Source organism: Physcomitrium patens, chromosome 18 (assembly GCF_059467195.1).
Source record: "Physcomitrium patens ecotype Gransden chromosome 18, ASM5946719v1, whole genome shotgun sequence".
In the NCBI taxonomy this organism is placed as follows: Eukaryota; Viridiplantae; Streptophyta; class Bryopsida; order Funariales; family Funariaceae; genus Physcomitrium; species Physcomitrium patens.
The window spans coordinates 8,404,290-8,420,659 of record NC_143427.1 but is presented as its reverse complement, the minus strand read 5'-3'; the positions used below and the strand labels follow the sequence as shown (position 1 = coordinate 8,420,659).

The 16,370-nt window shown below is 41.4% G+C and overlaps 3 protein-coding genes across 7 annotated transcripts; 1 reads left to right on the top strand and 2 right to left on the bottom strand.

Moving 5' to 3' along the window:
- The first annotated feature begins 879 nt into the window (after positions 1-879).
- LOC112294996 (uncharacterized) lies at positions 880-3,009 on the top strand. The gene is made up of 4 exons (XM_024546048.3): positions 880-1,323; positions 1,575-1,694; positions 1,845-2,075; positions 2,248-3,009. Exons 1-4 carry the CDS (start codon positions 1,108-1,110, stop codon positions 2,833-2,835), a joined length of 1,155 nt encoding a protein of 384 aa, XP_024401816.1. The 5' UTR covers positions 880-1,107; the 3' UTR covers positions 2,836-3,009.
- A 1,554-nt stretch (positions 3,010-4,563) lies between these two features.
- On the bottom strand, positions 4,564-10,803 carry LOC112295160 (phospholipase D gamma 1). Its single transcript, XM_024546380.3, has 12 exons — positions 10,667-10,803; positions 9,590-10,349; positions 8,331-9,286; positions 8,077-8,193; positions 7,692-7,883; positions 7,303-7,557; positions 7,054-7,122; positions 6,691-6,838; positions 6,357-6,505; positions 5,967-6,137; positions 5,600-5,797; positions 4,564-5,270 (listed from the first exon to the last, which is right to left on the bottom strand). Exons 2-12 carry the CDS (start codon positions 10,020-10,022, stop codon positions 4,974-4,976), a joined length of 2,985 nt encoding a protein of 994 aa, XP_024402148.1. The 5' UTR covers positions 10,023-10,349; positions 10,667-10,803; the 3' UTR covers positions 4,564-4,973.
- Positions 10,804-12,069: 1,266 nt separating this feature from the next.
- Positions 12,070-16,031, bottom strand: LOC112295163 (uncharacterized). 5 transcript variants are annotated; one of them, XM_090244483.1, is made up of 11 exons: positions 15,954-16,031; positions 15,423-15,740; positions 15,032-15,088; positions 14,839-14,903; positions 14,292-14,502; positions 13,962-14,080; positions 13,630-13,705; positions 13,289-13,348; positions 12,979-13,029; positions 12,686-12,764; positions 12,070-12,474 (listed from the first exon to the last, which is right to left on the bottom strand). In XM_090244483.1, the coding sequence occupies exons 2-11, from the start codon at positions 15,498-15,500 to the stop codon at positions 12,395-12,397; spliced, it is 876 nt and encodes a 291-aa protein (XP_090100609.1). In that variant the 5' UTR covers positions 15,501-15,740; positions 15,954-16,031; the 3' UTR covers positions 12,070-12,394. The 5 variants fall into 5 exon arrangements, with proteins under 5 accessions (XP_090100609.1, XP_024402154.1, XP_090100608.1 ...); XM_024546386.3 differs by having other exon boundaries at positions 13,244-13,348; positions 15,423-15,716; XM_090244482.1 differs by having other exon boundaries at positions 15,423-15,716.
- Positions 16,032-16,370: the final 339 nt, after the last annotated feature.

Below are 16,370 nucleotides of genomic sequence, written 5' to 3'. Positions count from 1 at the left end.
GGACAATGCAAGAGGACATATATATATATATATATACATGCAAACCATGCAAACTTTCTCAAGTTTAATGGATATAAATTTATTTAGATATTGTTGTATATTCACTTAATTATATGATGTACCTTGTAATTGAGAAAAAAATTATAGACAAGTCAAACATCACCAAAACCAAAAGAGTTCTTTCTAAGAAATAAACAAGATATACGTACATACATACATATATGTATGTATGTACAGAGAGAGAGAGACAATTTTTAACACTACATTCTTAATTGATTTTGCTACACCCCACATGAGATCCTTATAGACAACTAGCCTCTTTCATTTGTGCATTTTTTTCTTTTTTTGCTTTAAGAGAGGGTGGTGGTTGGGAAGGAGACATAAATATTTTATGAAAACAATGTCACATGCTATTTTTAAAAAAATTCTTTGATTCTAAATCTGGTTTTTTAAAATATTTATTAGGCTGACAATTTTTTCTTCTATTTAATCTATTTTTGGCTCAATATTGGGATTAAATACTAGACTGCCAGATGCACCCTAAACATAGAAGCATGCTATCTAGTCAATTTAAGTCATGTAGAGGTACATAGGAGGTTGTGATATCAATTGTGGATATCAATAGCGTTAACAAATATATATATATATATATATATACACATATATATGCACACGTACACTTAAGTGTGTTTTTTTTTAACAAAGTGATACAGGTTTGGAAATCAGATGGAATAGTCATTGCAACACTGGAATTCAGGCACGGAGGGAAGAGAATTACACACACTAATGAATACCCTCTCCCTCCCTTCCCCTCTCTGACAATCGCTCAGGGTGCCCTAGCTTTGGGTATTTAAGGCACCCCAGATGGACGGTCCAGATCTCACTAGCCTCCTGAGCACTAGCGTCCGGACTGCGTCGTCGTCGTCGCCGTTTTGCTAGTGCTCGTCCCGACTGATGCCGAGGCTGCATCGCCGATGTCTCGCGAAGGAAGCACTGGGTTCCTATTTCTGTAATCATCCATTTCCTCACGAGGAAAGTCTGGGGGGTGATTGGGTTGGTTTGGTGTGGGACGATTGATTGATTGTTGGACTCTCTGTTGGAAGAACCATGGCGGAAGTAGGGAAGAATAGTGGTGGTGCTCCCAAGAGCACTGACACACTGGAGGTGGCCGCATTGAAGGTTTTGCTGGAAGGAGATCCGTGGTTGAAAGCAGAGTATGGAGACCTCGCGGCCTCGTTGTGGCTGGAGGGTGCCATCCGGGAAGCCTATGACGAGGCTGGGCCGCTGCTGGCGGTACCCTCGCGCCCCGCTCGATCGGACATGGTAAGTGAATTCTCGGTTGGGGATTTTGGTATCCTGCTGCTTTGAGTTGAGAAGTGGGTTGACTGTGTCATAGCTATGAGGGTTTTTTTTTTTTTTTTTTTTTTTTTTTTTCGCCAATTCATGGTTGCAGCGTAAGATCTAGTTAGAGGAATGCTCTGTGACTTTAGCGTCACTATCTTGAAGTTTTCTCTTCTATAATTCTGTTAGATTGGCAGGCAAGAATGAGAAGGAGCGTGGATGGCTGGTGACAGGTGCGTTTAGTGGCTCCACGCGACATGCCCAAGCTTGGAAAGGCCGGGAGCTTGCAGAGCCGTCAGGCTTTGGTGCACAGTCTTGTTCACACCGAGAGTTGGGCCGTCGATTTGAGCTGGGTGAGTGATTTGCTAGGACTGTGTGTTGCTTCCTGTTTGTTTTGTTTTTTTGTTTTGTTTTTTTTGTTTTTTTTGTGTGTGATTGTGATTGCGTAGTGTGGTGCCTTAGGTGTCAACAAGTTGATGCGCGTACGATAATTCAATTCGCAGGATATCATCGCAAGGTTTGGGAAAGCGGAAGCGATGCCTAGAGCTTTTTTTGACGATTTTGTGAGAGTCGCGCAAGACGAGGGTCGCCATTTCCTGTTACTGGCAGCGAGATTGAAGGAGCTGAATTCCAGGTACGGCGCATTACCTGCCCATGACGGTCTATGGGACTCGGCAGAGACCACAGCCCACGATCTCAAAGCAAGGCTGGCCGTGGAGCACTGTGTTCACGAAGTAAGTCAATTTCATAACCCTTGATATAACTCTGAGAATTTAATGGTGCTGCCTCTTCCAATGGACTTCACTTCCCCATCCCCACATACTTGGATTGAATTGTACTCGTAGAATATTTCGATGGTAATCTCGGGCCTTATCGCTAATCAACGTTTTCTGACTTCATTCTTAGGCACGAGGCCTAGACGTTTTGCCAACCACGATTAGCCGGTTCAGAAGAGGAGGTGACGAGGAGACTGCAAAACTCTTGGAAACAGTCATCTATCCCGAGGAGATCACGCATTGTGCAGCTGGAGTGAAGTGGTTCTCTTTCCTTTGTCTCAGAGACTCTCCAGAGCACCTCCTCACTCATCCTAAGGAAAACTCGCAAGCTTCAAGGATGCTTGTGCCAAAAGCAGACATCAAAGCCGAAGACGACGACGACGACAAGTTGTTAGAAAGTAAGCTCGTTCGTCTAGATCTAGATGGTGCGGGGGGTGGGTTGAGCTCTGCCGATTCGTCCACCACAAACTGCCAGATGCAAAGTGGGGATGGAAGCAGTTGCAGGGAAAGCCTCATGAACGGGGAAGCAGGGCACCAAAAGGTGGACTCCGGTGTGGCTATGGATGGGAGACAGACACCAGAATCTGTGGTGTCTGCATTTCATTCTTTAGTGCGGAATCACTTCCGAGGTCCGTTGAAACCCCCGTTCAACGACGCCGCTAGAGCAGCTGCAGGCTTTGGTCCGGAGTGGTACCTTCCACTAGCCACCAAAGTTTAGTGAATGTCGGAGGTGTTTACAATTGTATTCCTGCCGTGCTTGCGCATCCACCACAATCTCGGTCTGATCACGTTAATCTACCTCACTTTACCTGTTAAAGTGACACAAACACTCACTCACATGTTGATACTATACTGATTGAGTTGATCAACATCTGGCCTGCTTTGCTTTGTCTTTACTTTGCACATCTAACATGAATGAATCATCTTGCGGTTGCAAGGTTGTGGGGCTTAGCACAATCCTTGCCTGCTAGTGAGCTTGCTAGTCATGCTCCTTTTCCTATTCTCCTCCTCAACTAAACCTTAAACCCATGTTACAGTTTGTTGGGTCACATCAACCTGGGCACCACCAACATGTGAGTGAGTGTGAGTGAGGGAGTTTCTCTAACTTAGCTACTGCTCAAAAAGCTGGACTACTGTGTTGCTATGTGGTGTCGTCTCGGTTGAAGTTATTATACAGCTCAAAATTCTTTATGTTTCGAGCTTACGATTTTATTGTATTTGATTATTGTTTGATTATGAATAGAGTATTTTTTACAATGAGAACTGTCAAGTCTTAGATGGTATTTTTGTTGCCTCATATGTACATATATCTTTTGTTAAATATGTTGTTTTTTGTAACAAGTTTATTGATTATTTTGCTGTAGAAGAGTGTTGTTTGGAGACATTGATATTTTAATTTAAAAATTTGAATGAGTGTGTGTTGGTTTTTTTTTTTTAAAATAAAAATCAGAGGTATTTTAAATTGAATATTGTGATTTATAATTTCTACATTCAAATAAAATGTTTACCATTTGTTTAATAATAATAATACTAATTGGAATTTTTAATTATTCAAATATATAGTCATATTAGCCTCCATTAATGTATTATGTCATCTAAAATTGAATGATTCATTCTTGTATGAAAAAATGATAGAAGATGAAACACATTTAAATTTCATTAGTTTGTTTTTATTTTTAAAATGTAAAATCTCAATTTTTTAATCTTAAATAACTAATTTTATTTCATGGTTACCAAAAAAAAAACAAGAAAAGTATGTAAAAAAAATTCAAGTACTAATAAAGACATAATGTCAATCATCATTAAATAAGGTCAAATGTAAAATAATTAAAAAAAATTATATTTAAACTTTATGTATCTTTATATATTATTTGAAAAAATTAAAAGCTTGTAAATTAAATATCTGCTGAGTTATCATTGTTATTATTGTTATTGTTAATATAGTTATTTTTAGAGTATTTATTTATTAAACACATATAACTTGGTTTTCTTTGAACAAACTTCTTAAAAGTTTTAAAAGGTTTTAGAAAAAAATCAACTTCCACTTTTTCTAATATTATTATTTTTTATACTTGTAAATTGGAACATAAGAAGCTAATGTTAAATGGCCAACAGTTAAACAACAAAAAAAATTGCAGATCAGTTTTTGAAGATCTTAGCAACCATTAAAATTAACATGAAAACTTATACAAGAAGACGAGAAACAATTTTTTACGCTATGCAGGAGTCAAAAACTTGCTCTTAACATTTAAAATAATTAATTCAACCCAATTTTTCAGCGTTTTCATGAAGAAAAATTCCAAAAAATCCATGTTGGGAACTTGTTTCTAAATCTGATTAGATTTTTGATTATATTCCTGGTAGTATCCATGATACTTTAATATTATAGATAAAACTTCCATTTACTTCATAAAATTCAATTTCTTCAACTTCGATCTCGCTCAACTTGAAGAATAACACTTCTTTGTGATAATATTAAATATCCACCCCCACAATAAGGATCAAAATTGTTCGTATACACAAACCCACGGGCCTCTGCGAAGGGGTTTGGCATTAACCCTCATGTGACGTTTATCACATGCATGAGAATGAAATCTACCTATGGTATGTAAAAATCTCGGTCGAAATGGCTGTACAGACAACATCCTAATATCTACTATACACATGTAGTCAAGTATCAGAAAACAGAAACTCTTCTAAAACCTTCCTGATTGCATACACTACACTGGGGATTCCAAATCCTGCCTCTGCATCTACTGGTATGAGGACATCATCTCCGGGCATTCTAATATCTAATTCTCAAAATGACAACTGAAACAAGTTCCATGGATAACAGGTAATATGCATACAATTTTACTACGAGGTGAGGTCGTCTGGAATATTAGGCTGATTGGTACCCATGATCTTGCCACCCACATCAGGAAAGGTCTCGTACCCCAGCAAATTCGTCACGGTCCCATTGTCTTCTACTCTAAGTGGGTAACGGATTAGGTGACCCCTCATGTCCGTTACTTGGGGGGCCGCATATTGCTCCCAGTTCATGTCTGCAATGTAGTTAATCCTTTGCACGCAGTCCAGTCTCTCAGGTTCCTCAAATGTAGGCTCCAAAAATCCTAGATGCTCTGCCCACAGGGCCATCCGGTAGCCATAAACCTGCAAGTTGGTTAATCCCATCATAAGGATCAATTTGTTCTAGTAAAAGCCTTTGATTGTCTCTGGCAATCAATCTCAAGAGTGTGTTGCTCCCTCGCACAGATAACTAGAAAAGCTTCAAATGCAATCAAGTGCTAATACCACACACACACACACACACACACACACACATATATATATATATATATATATTTGTTTTTTTGTTTTTTTGAAATAAGTGAGATTTGATTCTAAATCAATTAACCATAGTGCTGTTCAGTTACACTCTTAAAGTAGAATGAATTGAAATTGGGTAAAATTCACAAGACAAACATGAGTTGACACTCCACCTGGCCCCGTGGATGCCCATGTTTCTGAACCCATGTGTGGTATGGTTGATATCCACCCATGGCAATCTCCGTGTCTCTCGATCCGTCCATAGATCTCTGATTTATGTTGGCAGATCCTAATATCACCAACTCATCGTCCACAATCATTCCTTTGGCATGCACGTATATCATCATACGTCTGCTAATTTGGGCAAGTCCCTGAAATAACAATGCCAATAGGGAAACACTATTTAGGTTAATTAATTCCTATTCTTTCTTGATTAAAGTACTAATCCATAGAGCGCAGTGAGAAGCTAAAGCACCTGAATACCATCGCTCAAGTTCACTGATCGAATAGATGTCAAGAAAGAGGTTAGAGAACACTCACATGCGGAGAGTTATTATCTGGTAGTTCGAGAGGGACAATTTCCCCAGGTTTTTGAGTCTCTCTAGTCCCGAGACAATAGAAATTCAGATAGTCAGTAGGCTTTGCTTGTGTAAGTCCGCATTCTCTTATGGTCTCTACAATCGTGGCATACATCATCTTCATAGTTTGTGACTATACACACAACCCAGAACACGTGTAAAAATGTATATAAACCATAATTCATGTACAAGACTTCAAGAAACTGTCGTGCTACAAAATTTCAAAAATTCATCAAAAAGCACTTTCCACAATATTCAAGATACAATTTTATAGAGGGAAGAATGTTCAAAAGAAAAAAGAAAAAAGAAGACCAAAGAGATTAAACACAAAAGTGCGAGATTTGACTACTACCTGAAAGAAAAGAATTTCTTGAACAGGACCACTGTCGGGGATACCTTCGGGCCACATAGGAATTACCACGTACACTGCAAACCTCTTGCCTTCTCTTATCTTACTGCAGATCTTCAGTGCCAGCTCCATTGGAATGACATGGTTGGCACCTGTAGCCATTTACAATCAGCTACTTTTTTGATTAATTCACTTTCAGTAATGTTTTCATTGTCTGACCAGATGTAGGGAAAACAACTGTGCTCGAATCATGGTAATGCCCGAAAAAGAGGCGTATATATCTGGAACTTTTCCAGCATTAGATGCACAGTTTTAAGAGGATGAGGGTGAAAATTACCAGCAGTAGGATAATCTGGCCACTTGTATGAAGATCCCAAAAAGTATTGATTCTCAATGTAAATGAAATGCTGAGCTGAACGTATTGCTTTGATGTACGCCATCTGAATGCTTATGTCTATGGCAACACTTTTTCCCCACACGAGATTCTATATTGCAGAGTTGACACATTATCTAACTGGAATGATCACAAATACTCACAAAGCTCTTTGTGGCAAACAATCAAAGACATCTACCCAATATTTCTCCTATTAATGCAACGTTCTTAACGTCAGCATCTACACCCACGTTTTGGACAGACACAAGACTCACAAGGAACGTAAAGGGGAAAGAAAAGACACTAACAGAAAGAGGAGTTTTTTACCTCTTTCTGAACCTCCTCAACGGTGGTTGGAAATCCCTTCACAGACCCTGCGTCGATAGACCTAAATAACTGCCAAAGCAACAATCACTCGTTACATTAGTATCTTAGTATGCATTATATAGAAAGAGCTTTACATCCAGGAGAAAACAATTCACTCAAGCTACCATCTCTTCTCCATGGTTAATTACCACATTCAATGAGAAATTGTCACATTGTAATTCCAACCCGCAAAGCAGGTGGTAAAATTACCTGCACATGCCATGTTTCCGGGTCCTGATCACTGCTCACAAAAAGGGCAGGATCACCAGCATCAGGAGTTCGATTTAAGGGACTAAAAAGTCCATCATGTTTGTCAAAGTCTATTAACTCTTCATCATGTCTTGTAGTGGCTTTTCTCCACCGCTGCTCAAAATTGGTAAGAACATCATAGGCGGCATGACCTTCAATTTTGCAATGCCAGTCATGCCAAGGTTCTCTGGGACCACCACTTTCAATGTGTCCATGCTGTTGCAAGAGAAATTTGGAAGCATCTTAAATTTCAAATCAGAAAGTAGAATTCAATGAAATAAATTGCTTGCATAACCTTTTTCGAAACATGTAGAACTGATTCACAGTTTTCAAAAACAAAACACGCTCACCGCCCAAGACTTTTGGCGAAAGTCGTGCTTATGCTCCTTCTCTAATGACGCAAAAGGGTAATGACAAGGCGTATCCCATCGCCCTCCTGTCAGGTCCAGACCTCCAATAAAAGAGGTCAATCTCCTTTGTTCATTTGGTCCACTATCAACAATGACGGTCTTCTGGTGATGCGAGTATAGTGATCCAACCACCTGGAACCTCAAAATCAATTCAGCAACAACCATTTCATCATTCATGAGTCTATGGTCCACGTGAACACTTTTCTTCCTTAATTTTGCCACAAAAATGCTAAGACGAGCAGCCACCAGTCATATTCACCAAAGCCCAGTTTCTTTTAGTTCCAACAGTAGCAATTGAACATTACAAGGAAGCTCCAGTACATACCCGTTGCCGGAACCAAGTCGTTTTGCTTGCACCATATCGAGGAGCTAAAATACACCTCACTCCTGTATCCTTGAAAAACCTCTTGGTTTCTTCGTCGTGTGTATTCATAAGACCGCTCTGAACGAACACCACAATGGATGTAGTAAGCACTACGCAAACTAAAAACAAATATTCACAAATACTACCTGTGCAAACGGGAGTATGTGGAAATACGCTTCCAAAGACCTTGTATTGAGTGCTGAGAATCTTGTTACCGTTTTGAGAAAAGGAAGGTCGTGGGAAGATTTGTCATCCCAAACCAACATCAACACTCGCACCTTCTGGCTTGCTTTCTTCTTCAACAGCTCCCCTAACGTCAAATTACTCAATTCCGACAGCGGACGGTTTTCATCACGCACCAGAGTAATCTTGTGGTATACTGACCATCCGGCTATGTACACCAAGTGCCGAGCATCGTTGATGGCGGTACAAATGTCTTCCCAACAATGTCCATGGGAATAATGCATCCCACTATCAAGCATAATGTTTGACAGAGAGTTATCGTAGACGTGGGCGTCCTGGTAGAGCGTCACTCGGCATCCTTTTCTCAGAGGAAAATAAGTGTTGGGCACCCCATATGTGCCTCCCGCCCCCTGAGTGTAGATCGGGTTTGCCTCAACGGGAATGTACCGTGTGAAGATGCGGAGTCTAGTGCCCTCATGGCAAGGCTTGCCTTCTTTGTCGAGTAGATCGAACCAATCATTGACGACGCCGCCGTTGATCACCAACCAGGCAGGAATTCTGACCTCTCCGATGTACTCTGAACCCATCACATCCTGGTCCTTAACAACAAAAACAATATTGCAGATTTGGTGCGCAACTGGGACAAGAAAGTGCTCATTCCACTTAGGGTTCGAGTCGTTGTTTATCACTCGAGTGCGAGCTACCCTTGCACCAGCGAGCACCACTACCGTGTAAGGGTCGCTGGTGATGACAGTACTCGGACCATGCAGATGCGCTGTTTTCTTGAGTTTTTCAAGGGAACTGGGCAAGTTGTTGTGAGCAAACCGGCGGACTTTCTCAGAGAACATGTCCATGTTTGGCAAGTTCACGGCCTCGAAGATTGTGACCTCGAGGGATCCGTGCAGCAGGTAGCTTGTTGTTGGACCGCTGTGGACCTGAGTTGCATCCATAGATAAGCGGGCCAATCCATTTGAATCTGTATTGCGGCCTGGACGTTCACAAACCACTAATTACACACAGCAAAAGTCGCCGAAAAATCTCTATGCTGTCCTTGAACAGATCTTGCTCCTCACGTGTGATTGAGACTGATTCAATCGATTCTTCCTTCGTGAGTCATCCATCGAGTATTATAACCAGCCTAGTTGCTCTCCACAGTGTAAACCCAGACGAGGCGGAAAACTTAAGGAAGATGAGCTAACCTTGACGCTACAAATTCCACTTAATTCTAGTTTTGATGACTTCGAGGATCGCACAATTCCAAATGCAAGTGTGTACAGATACCGAAACTCACCAGAGTGCGGTCCGACTCCATATTGTTGGGGAGGATACGGAACAGATGCATCAGCAACTTGCTCGTAAGAAGGACCGAAGCCATGAGCAGAGGAGCCCATTTGGGGCGGAGCATTTGGCGTGTAAGCCCCATGTGGTGGTGGGTACATGGATTTTTCTTGAGAAGATTCGTGCGCAGAGGATTTGTAAAAAGACGGAGGAGGTTGTGAAGGAGACACAACATAAGGCGAGGGTTGTGGACTGGGTGGGTATGGTTGATCAGTATAAGGTCCAGAGTGCTGAAAACTTCCTCTCGATGACTCATCCTGGAAAGAATTGCTTGGAGAGTAATGCGAGGAGTTTGAGACGATGCCGGGAGGCGGGGCAGGAGTTGTGCGGTCCATGGATCCCGATTGTTTTGTTAACCACCTGGCCATTCCCTTGGCCATCTCCATTCTGTAAATTCTACGGCTATCTGTCTGCGTGTGAAAATCTCTTCCAGAACTAAATTGAAGCACCTTCTCAAAATTTTCTCACTTAGAAACTGGAGCTCAAAGATCACCGTCGTTCAGAAATTTCTCCCGCTTCCTAGCCTACACGACATACCGAAGTCACGCAATTGGTCCTCGATCATTTATAACCAGTTCTATTGAGCGGCCACAAAGCTCCTCTTCTTTAAGTAAGATCTATCCACCGAATCCGCTGAGCAACGTAAACTACCCACCCGTTGAGAACCCAGGTCAACCTGACCAATTCACGAAACCTGCTGGGAATTCAAACTCCTGCCCAAATTCAGGGAACGAACACACACGAACAAGAAAATTTATATGCAGAAATTATTAGAACGATTCAAAACAACATAATGGAGACCTACTCACGTCAAGAACCAAGCCATCCCAAACTACATTTTCAAAGGTGGAAACCTCGATGTGCAAGTTTTAAAATCAGTCCACACAGGCACACTCGATCAGACACCAAACCCATAATGCTACCAACTCCAGAACACTAACTGCATCCTTCCAAACACACAATGCTACCAACTCCAGAATACCAACCTCATCCTTCCAACCCACAATGCTACCAACTCCACAACACTAACCTCATCCTTCCAAACGGACATCCACATGTAACCAATGTTCTGAGAGTAGACTTGTTTAGAGCTCATCCTTTTCGAGGTTTCACTAGCGCTTCCAGGCCAGATGTGAGCTGCTGCTTACTGCCAAATCTGGATAATAATTCAGGTGGTCGAGCTTCGCGATAGTTGGATTCCTCACGCCTTACACATCAAGTCGTCGAATTGAGAAGCGCTGCACCAGCTTCTTTGTGCAAGTTATTCAAGATTTCGACGTGTCAAAATCGAGCTGTGGCACGCTATACAGCTGCCAAGTGGAAGGCACATTGTCTGAGTAAGGGATGTCAGAGAATAAGAGCGGCTATTTATAGCAACAACAAACGGTGTAGGGTGCGAGAATTCCTTGCAATAAAAACTAGGTGGAGTAAAATGCCAGTATACCAGCTTTGAAAACCTAACCTAGTGTGACATGCTTCATGTGAAAATACATGAAGCAGGCATCGTAGCAAAAGATGAAGTTCTAGCCTCATTTGACTTCATCAGATTTGATACTGTTCTGGGTGCAGAACTCGCTATGATGATGCTGTAGAAGGCTTTGTGGATGGGTTTTGGCTTCTTTGCAATGAGCAAGTCTTGCAACATTTCTCAATCTGTTTTGAACCTGATTGTTTTGTTTTTTCCATGGAGTTTGTTGTGTTGTAATCTAATCACTGCACAGGTTGCATAAAATTTATTGAGATAATTAGAACCTTAAACCCCATTAAACCATGTTAAACCACAGAGCACACATATTAAGCTCTAGACCCATGTTGTGAGGCACACGGCATCCGAATAAGGAGATGGTGGAGGTGGTAGTAGGTAGGGACTACGACGACGTTCGTAACTTTGACAAAAGATTCTTGTTTAGTATTATGGTGCCACGGCTCTACTGGAGAATCAAGGCGACAAGTATGGTAGCGAATGGTAGACTGGGCATCATTGGATCTAATTTCGAAGCGTTGAATATATTTCTTTCCACCATACTGCAGGAAATTCGTTAACGAATAAATATCCAACCGCAGAATGATCGGAAAACCGGGGCCCACATGTACGAAGTCGCACGTTTCTCATCTGAACACCTTACAGATAGTGTACGTGGTACCACGATTATAAGTCCTCGTGTCATGCACATCAGCGACCTTATTGCGAAGTCGGAACTGCAACTCAAATGAGGAGGACACACAGCTTTCAGGCGATTTGAAAGTTAAGGGGAAAAGATAACAAGAAAAAGAAAAAAAAGAAAACAAACAAACAAAAACACCATAGATACCTTAAGGACTATGCATCAAATTGGGTGATGAGAAATCAAGAAGACCTCTCAACAACAGCAAATATCTTTGCAAATTGTAGAAATCATAAGAATCCGTGTTCATGGCAAGGACACAGGCAAATTAAGAATGTCGCCTTTCAATCTTCATAACATAAAATAAAAGTCTTTTCAGTACTGTAAGAGTCTGAAGTCTTGCATGAGTATTGGATAACAATATATTTTCCTCGATTGAAACTAACATAACCAAGCAACCAGACGCCGGGCATCACTCCAGAAATCCCCGCAATGTCTTTTGACAAGGCAGTGCCGGCAAATGCTCCTCCAGAAGAAACCATCAGTCTCGATAGAAGGTCCCATTTTACAACCAAAACAAGAGAATGGCAGCTCCATCTTTCTACGAAGCGCTTCGTAAGCACACTGGTGCCTTTGATATTGAGCACCAAGTTTTAGCTCAGACTAGCAGCTTCAATCCGCTGTCGCATTTTGTAACTCAAGGTAGTTTGAGCACAGTCTACAGGGCTCTCTCCTGTAATCACGTCGTTCAGTTAGTACCTCCTGTACAATAGAAAGGGGCATGGTGGATTGAATACCTTCCCAGGACAGTAAGAGACATGAGATGGTTTCGCCGACATAACGTGATAAACTCTTCAGTACACCATAACAGTTACCAACATTAGAGACTACATTGCACAAATAAGATTGACTCTGCATAATAACGTTTACAACTATTTTATCACCTTGCGAATTTTTAGCAGAAACATTGGCACCAGCATCCATCAGCATAAACGTGATCTCAGTGAAGTTGAACATTGCAGCCTGCAGATTGTACACAAGAAAAGATCGGCATGAGAGGGATTGATTTTCAATATTCATGACATTGAAAATAAGATATAAACTGCTTCTGCACTCATAAACATAGACAACGGCATACGCTCAACACTGCAATACCCATAAGAGAGAAATTTTGTACCACTTAACGATAATAACAAATTGCATATACACATCAAAGAGCATAAGTTGAGGTTACTACCAAGTGAAGCAAAGACATCCCTTGTTTATCAACATGGTTAGGGTTAAGGCCCTGCAAAAATAAATGCAGTGCACAAGAACAAATATAAAACTTTTTGGTTTAATCCGAGTTGAAATATGATTTCAAAGATTCATCCAGGGGCAACGATTAGACACTGCAGGCTAGCTATCCCAAATCCCATCTTAGGAACTACAATGTGCTGCTAGAAAAGTATAATTTTTAAGTAGGAAAGAATTAAAAAGAAGGAAAAAGGGTGAACTGTAACATTTCGGAATCGATTATTTATGAAATCCAAGCATAAAACACCAACCCGGGCTAGTAAATCTTTGACTGCAGCAATATCTGCAGCCATAACGGCCTCCCTCAATCCCTGTATGCCAATGCCAAAGCTACAACTCATGAAGCAGCCCGATGCTGGAGGAAAAAACAGCAAAGCAAAATCCAAGGGGCTTCTTGCACATGACCACAACCAACTAGCTGCAGAGCAAGCATACCGTTTCGTGAAAGCAGACTTAACAACAAACATCTTACATTGAGCTCTGGAAAAAATTCTGGCTTAGCAACCCAATATTCAACCATCACTGGCTGTACTATAAAATTAATATATGGAAAGACGAATTCCATATTTACATACAACGCAACAAGAAGTACCTCCCCATTAGGCTCGTACAACTTAGAGGCAGAACGACTGCTTCCTTGTGAAGAATTTCCATTTTGGAAAAACAAACTGCATTGTAACACACACGGCATGGTTAGACTTTTTGGAAATGATACAAGGGATAAGCCCAATGTCGATAGAACTTAAACCAGCCGTGATATCCCAAAAGCATAATTAACTACAAGGTAACCCACAACGACGTCCCATATTGAATAACTTGGTCGACAAAGCACTTCCTCTGTTTTGTATGAAACAGACCAGAGGACATTCACAAGATGAAATATATCAGCTATAAATTTTATGTTCATATTGTGGTACAGCATACCTGGGCATAGTGTTTCCATAGGAGGAGGTTCTCGCAAGAGAAGATGTCTTCGCGGGAGCTGGGGATGGCCTCTTTAACCTCACTTGTTGCGTGGCGGGAGATGGTGAGGGTGAACGCAGCTAGAAAAAAACATAAACATAATATCACATCAATTAAAAAGCTCGAAAGAAATAATTACAACTGGCAAATAAACGGATGAGTATGAACCACCTAAAACGTACCCAAACGAGTTGAATTTCTCTCCAATATATAGCAGGGTCCAAACCCGAATGTCCCTTCATGCTTTATAGCAGATACATTATTGTAGCTAGCACAAAAAGTTAGGAATACCTCTGGTGCGGGAGCTGGAGTAGGAGCAGGAGCTTCGCATATACACAACGGCATACCGCAAACACACTTAAAAGCTGGAGTTGGAGGTGGAGCAGGAGCAACGTCATCCTCTTCCCGACCAGCCGAAGAAAGATTCATTTTACTAAACGATGCACTTGTCTTTTCCACAGGTTCCTCAACTTTTTTGGTTGTGACTGACCTCGCTTTAGGCCTGATGAGCAAAAACAGTAGACAAAGCTAAGCTAGAGTCTAAAATGTCCAAACCTGAGAAAGTGACATAATTCGGATAAAATTCTAGAAAAAAATGTAACCAGTAGCTTTCATATGGAATAGCAATCCTACATTGCAAATACCAACTCAAGCTCTAAAGCCATACAGATTTTCATGTTTGTTTAGGAGTTCCTAAGAAAGTGTCTACCAACTGTCTCAAACCAGCTCATCACAGTACATTCTCTAGACGATTCTTACCATAAGTGGTAACAAAACTGACGTTCAACTGGCATAAAAATAACGCATGTATGTAACACCCAGGCACTTGAGCACATACTTGGGAGGTTTGAGGCAGTCATCGCAAACTCGTACAGGAGTGTAGATTCCAAATTGAGGAAGAGCCTAAGATTCCCAATGTTAACAGTAGGTCACACCAGGGTGTCAGAATGAAAACCGCTTTATCTCGTAATGATAGCAAAACTTCAGACATTAACATGTCCACACTCCTGCACCCAAATTAGTTGACCTACCTTTTGGTTTGAGGAATGTTCTTTGCAGAGGCTTCTCCCACAGGCACGGCAATGATGCTGTGAATACAAGACTGAAGTCAGTTTTTATCCATTCCTGATGAAGATAATAACTTTGGTAACTCTTGATTTCAATAAGTTGAACAGTACAAGAAGGAAAATCAGGTCGGATGATTAAATCGAATGAGGTACTGGAAAAAATAATTCGATCATAGTACAACAGAGAAAAGAGCTCTTAGGAAATGGTCAACTTTACAAGACGTTCTACATGTAGCTAGATTGGAATTTCCTTCATAAAATCTACTAAAAAATGGAGACAATGTGAAATCGAAAAGGATCCAAGTTTAATGCATAATAAACCCATCCATCGGTCGAAATGAGGGTGCAATCTCACCCGGCGCTTGAGCATAGTGAATTGGCAATTGCACACCCTGCAGTGCGATACTTCCTCATAAGGCGGAGGATCTTCCATGTTCACAAAATTCTTGTGATCGGAACACGCTCAGATTAGGGTTCCTCTACACCACACCACCGCTGGTAACACACCTAGCAACTTCTGAGCTACGCCCTCCTGCACCTCTTGTTCCACCCCAATCCACTCCGCTGCATCGACTCTCGGCCACTACCTTGATTCCTAAATTCACACTTCACCGCTCCGCATTTGATTCACCTTCTGCACAACACATCACTTCCCGCAACTGAGCTCAAAAGCCTGTAAATCGAAATCCAGTAGAAGAAAACCATCAACCGAAAGGAAATTCACTTCAACACACCAAATCTAAAACTCTACCAATTCATCCAATGGCACAGAACACTACGCATTATTTCGCAAAAACAACAAAGCTTCCTCGCAAGTTCTGAGCCGCCACGTCGAGCAAAGAACTAAGAAACTGTTCTCTGCATAAAACTAGCCCAAGAGATTTACCAGCAAGGCTTGTAGCACTCGTAAATGCCCTGATTACAAAGAGATGAACAAATCTCAAAGCTCGGTTCGTCGTTTGTAAATCCAGTTCTGCGCAAACGATCCCGTTGTGAAGGTTTTGCAAGGCTCGGCAGACGGCCGATGCCCTGGTCTGGATATGGACTGATACCCTTCGAGTGGACGGTGGTAGACCTCCGCCGGGTCTTACAATTTGCTCACAATTTTGAGACACCAGAGTACTACATAGGTATTAACACGTACATACCCCACATTCAGATATACACATTCAAGAAGTTAACTTCTTGCGTTCATACGTCCGATATGAAGAAGATATCATAGCTCCAGTTAATTCTCTTTATTCACACAGACAAAGATTGCCGTTCATCGTCTCCAACCGAATTGTGACCGCAACTCCGACCG

Coding starts and splice junctions, on each gene's coding strand:
- LOC112295160 (XM_024546380.3), bottom strand. CDS start 10,022: ATGGAGATGGCCAAGGGAATGGCCAGGTGGTTAACAAAACAATCGGGA. Junction 7,884..8,076: donor CGACTTGGTTCCGGCAACGG/GTATGTACTGGA, acceptor TTGAGGTTCCAG/GTGGTTGGATCACTATACTC. Junction 6,138..6,356: donor AAGAAATTCTTTTCTTTCAG/GTAGTAGTCAAA, acceptor TTGTGTGTATAG/TCACAAACTATGAAGATGAT.
- LOC112294996 (XM_024546048.3), top strand. CDS start 1,108: ATGGCGGAAGTAGGGAAGAATAGTGGTGGTGCTCCCAAGAGCACTGAC. Junction 1,324..1,574: donor GCCCCGCTCGATCGGACATG/GTAAGTGAATTC, acceptor GGCTGGTGACAG/GTGCGTTTAGTGGCTCCACG. Junction 1,695..1,844: donor GGGCCGTCGATTTGAGCTGG/GTGAGTGATTTG, acceptor TTCAATTCGCAG/GATATCATCGCAAGGTTTGG.
- LOC112295163 (XM_024546386.3), bottom strand. CDS start 15,500: ATGGAAGATCCTCCGCCTTATGAGGAAGTATCGCACTGCAGGGTGTGC. Junction 13,030..13,243: donor TAAATAATCGATTCCGAAAT/GTTACAGTTCAC, acceptor TTATTTTTGCAG/GGCCTTAACCCTAACCATGT. Junction 12,765..12,978: donor GGATGTCTTTGCTTCACTTG/GTAGTAACCTCA, acceptor TACAATCTGCAG/GCTGCAATGTTCAACTTCAC.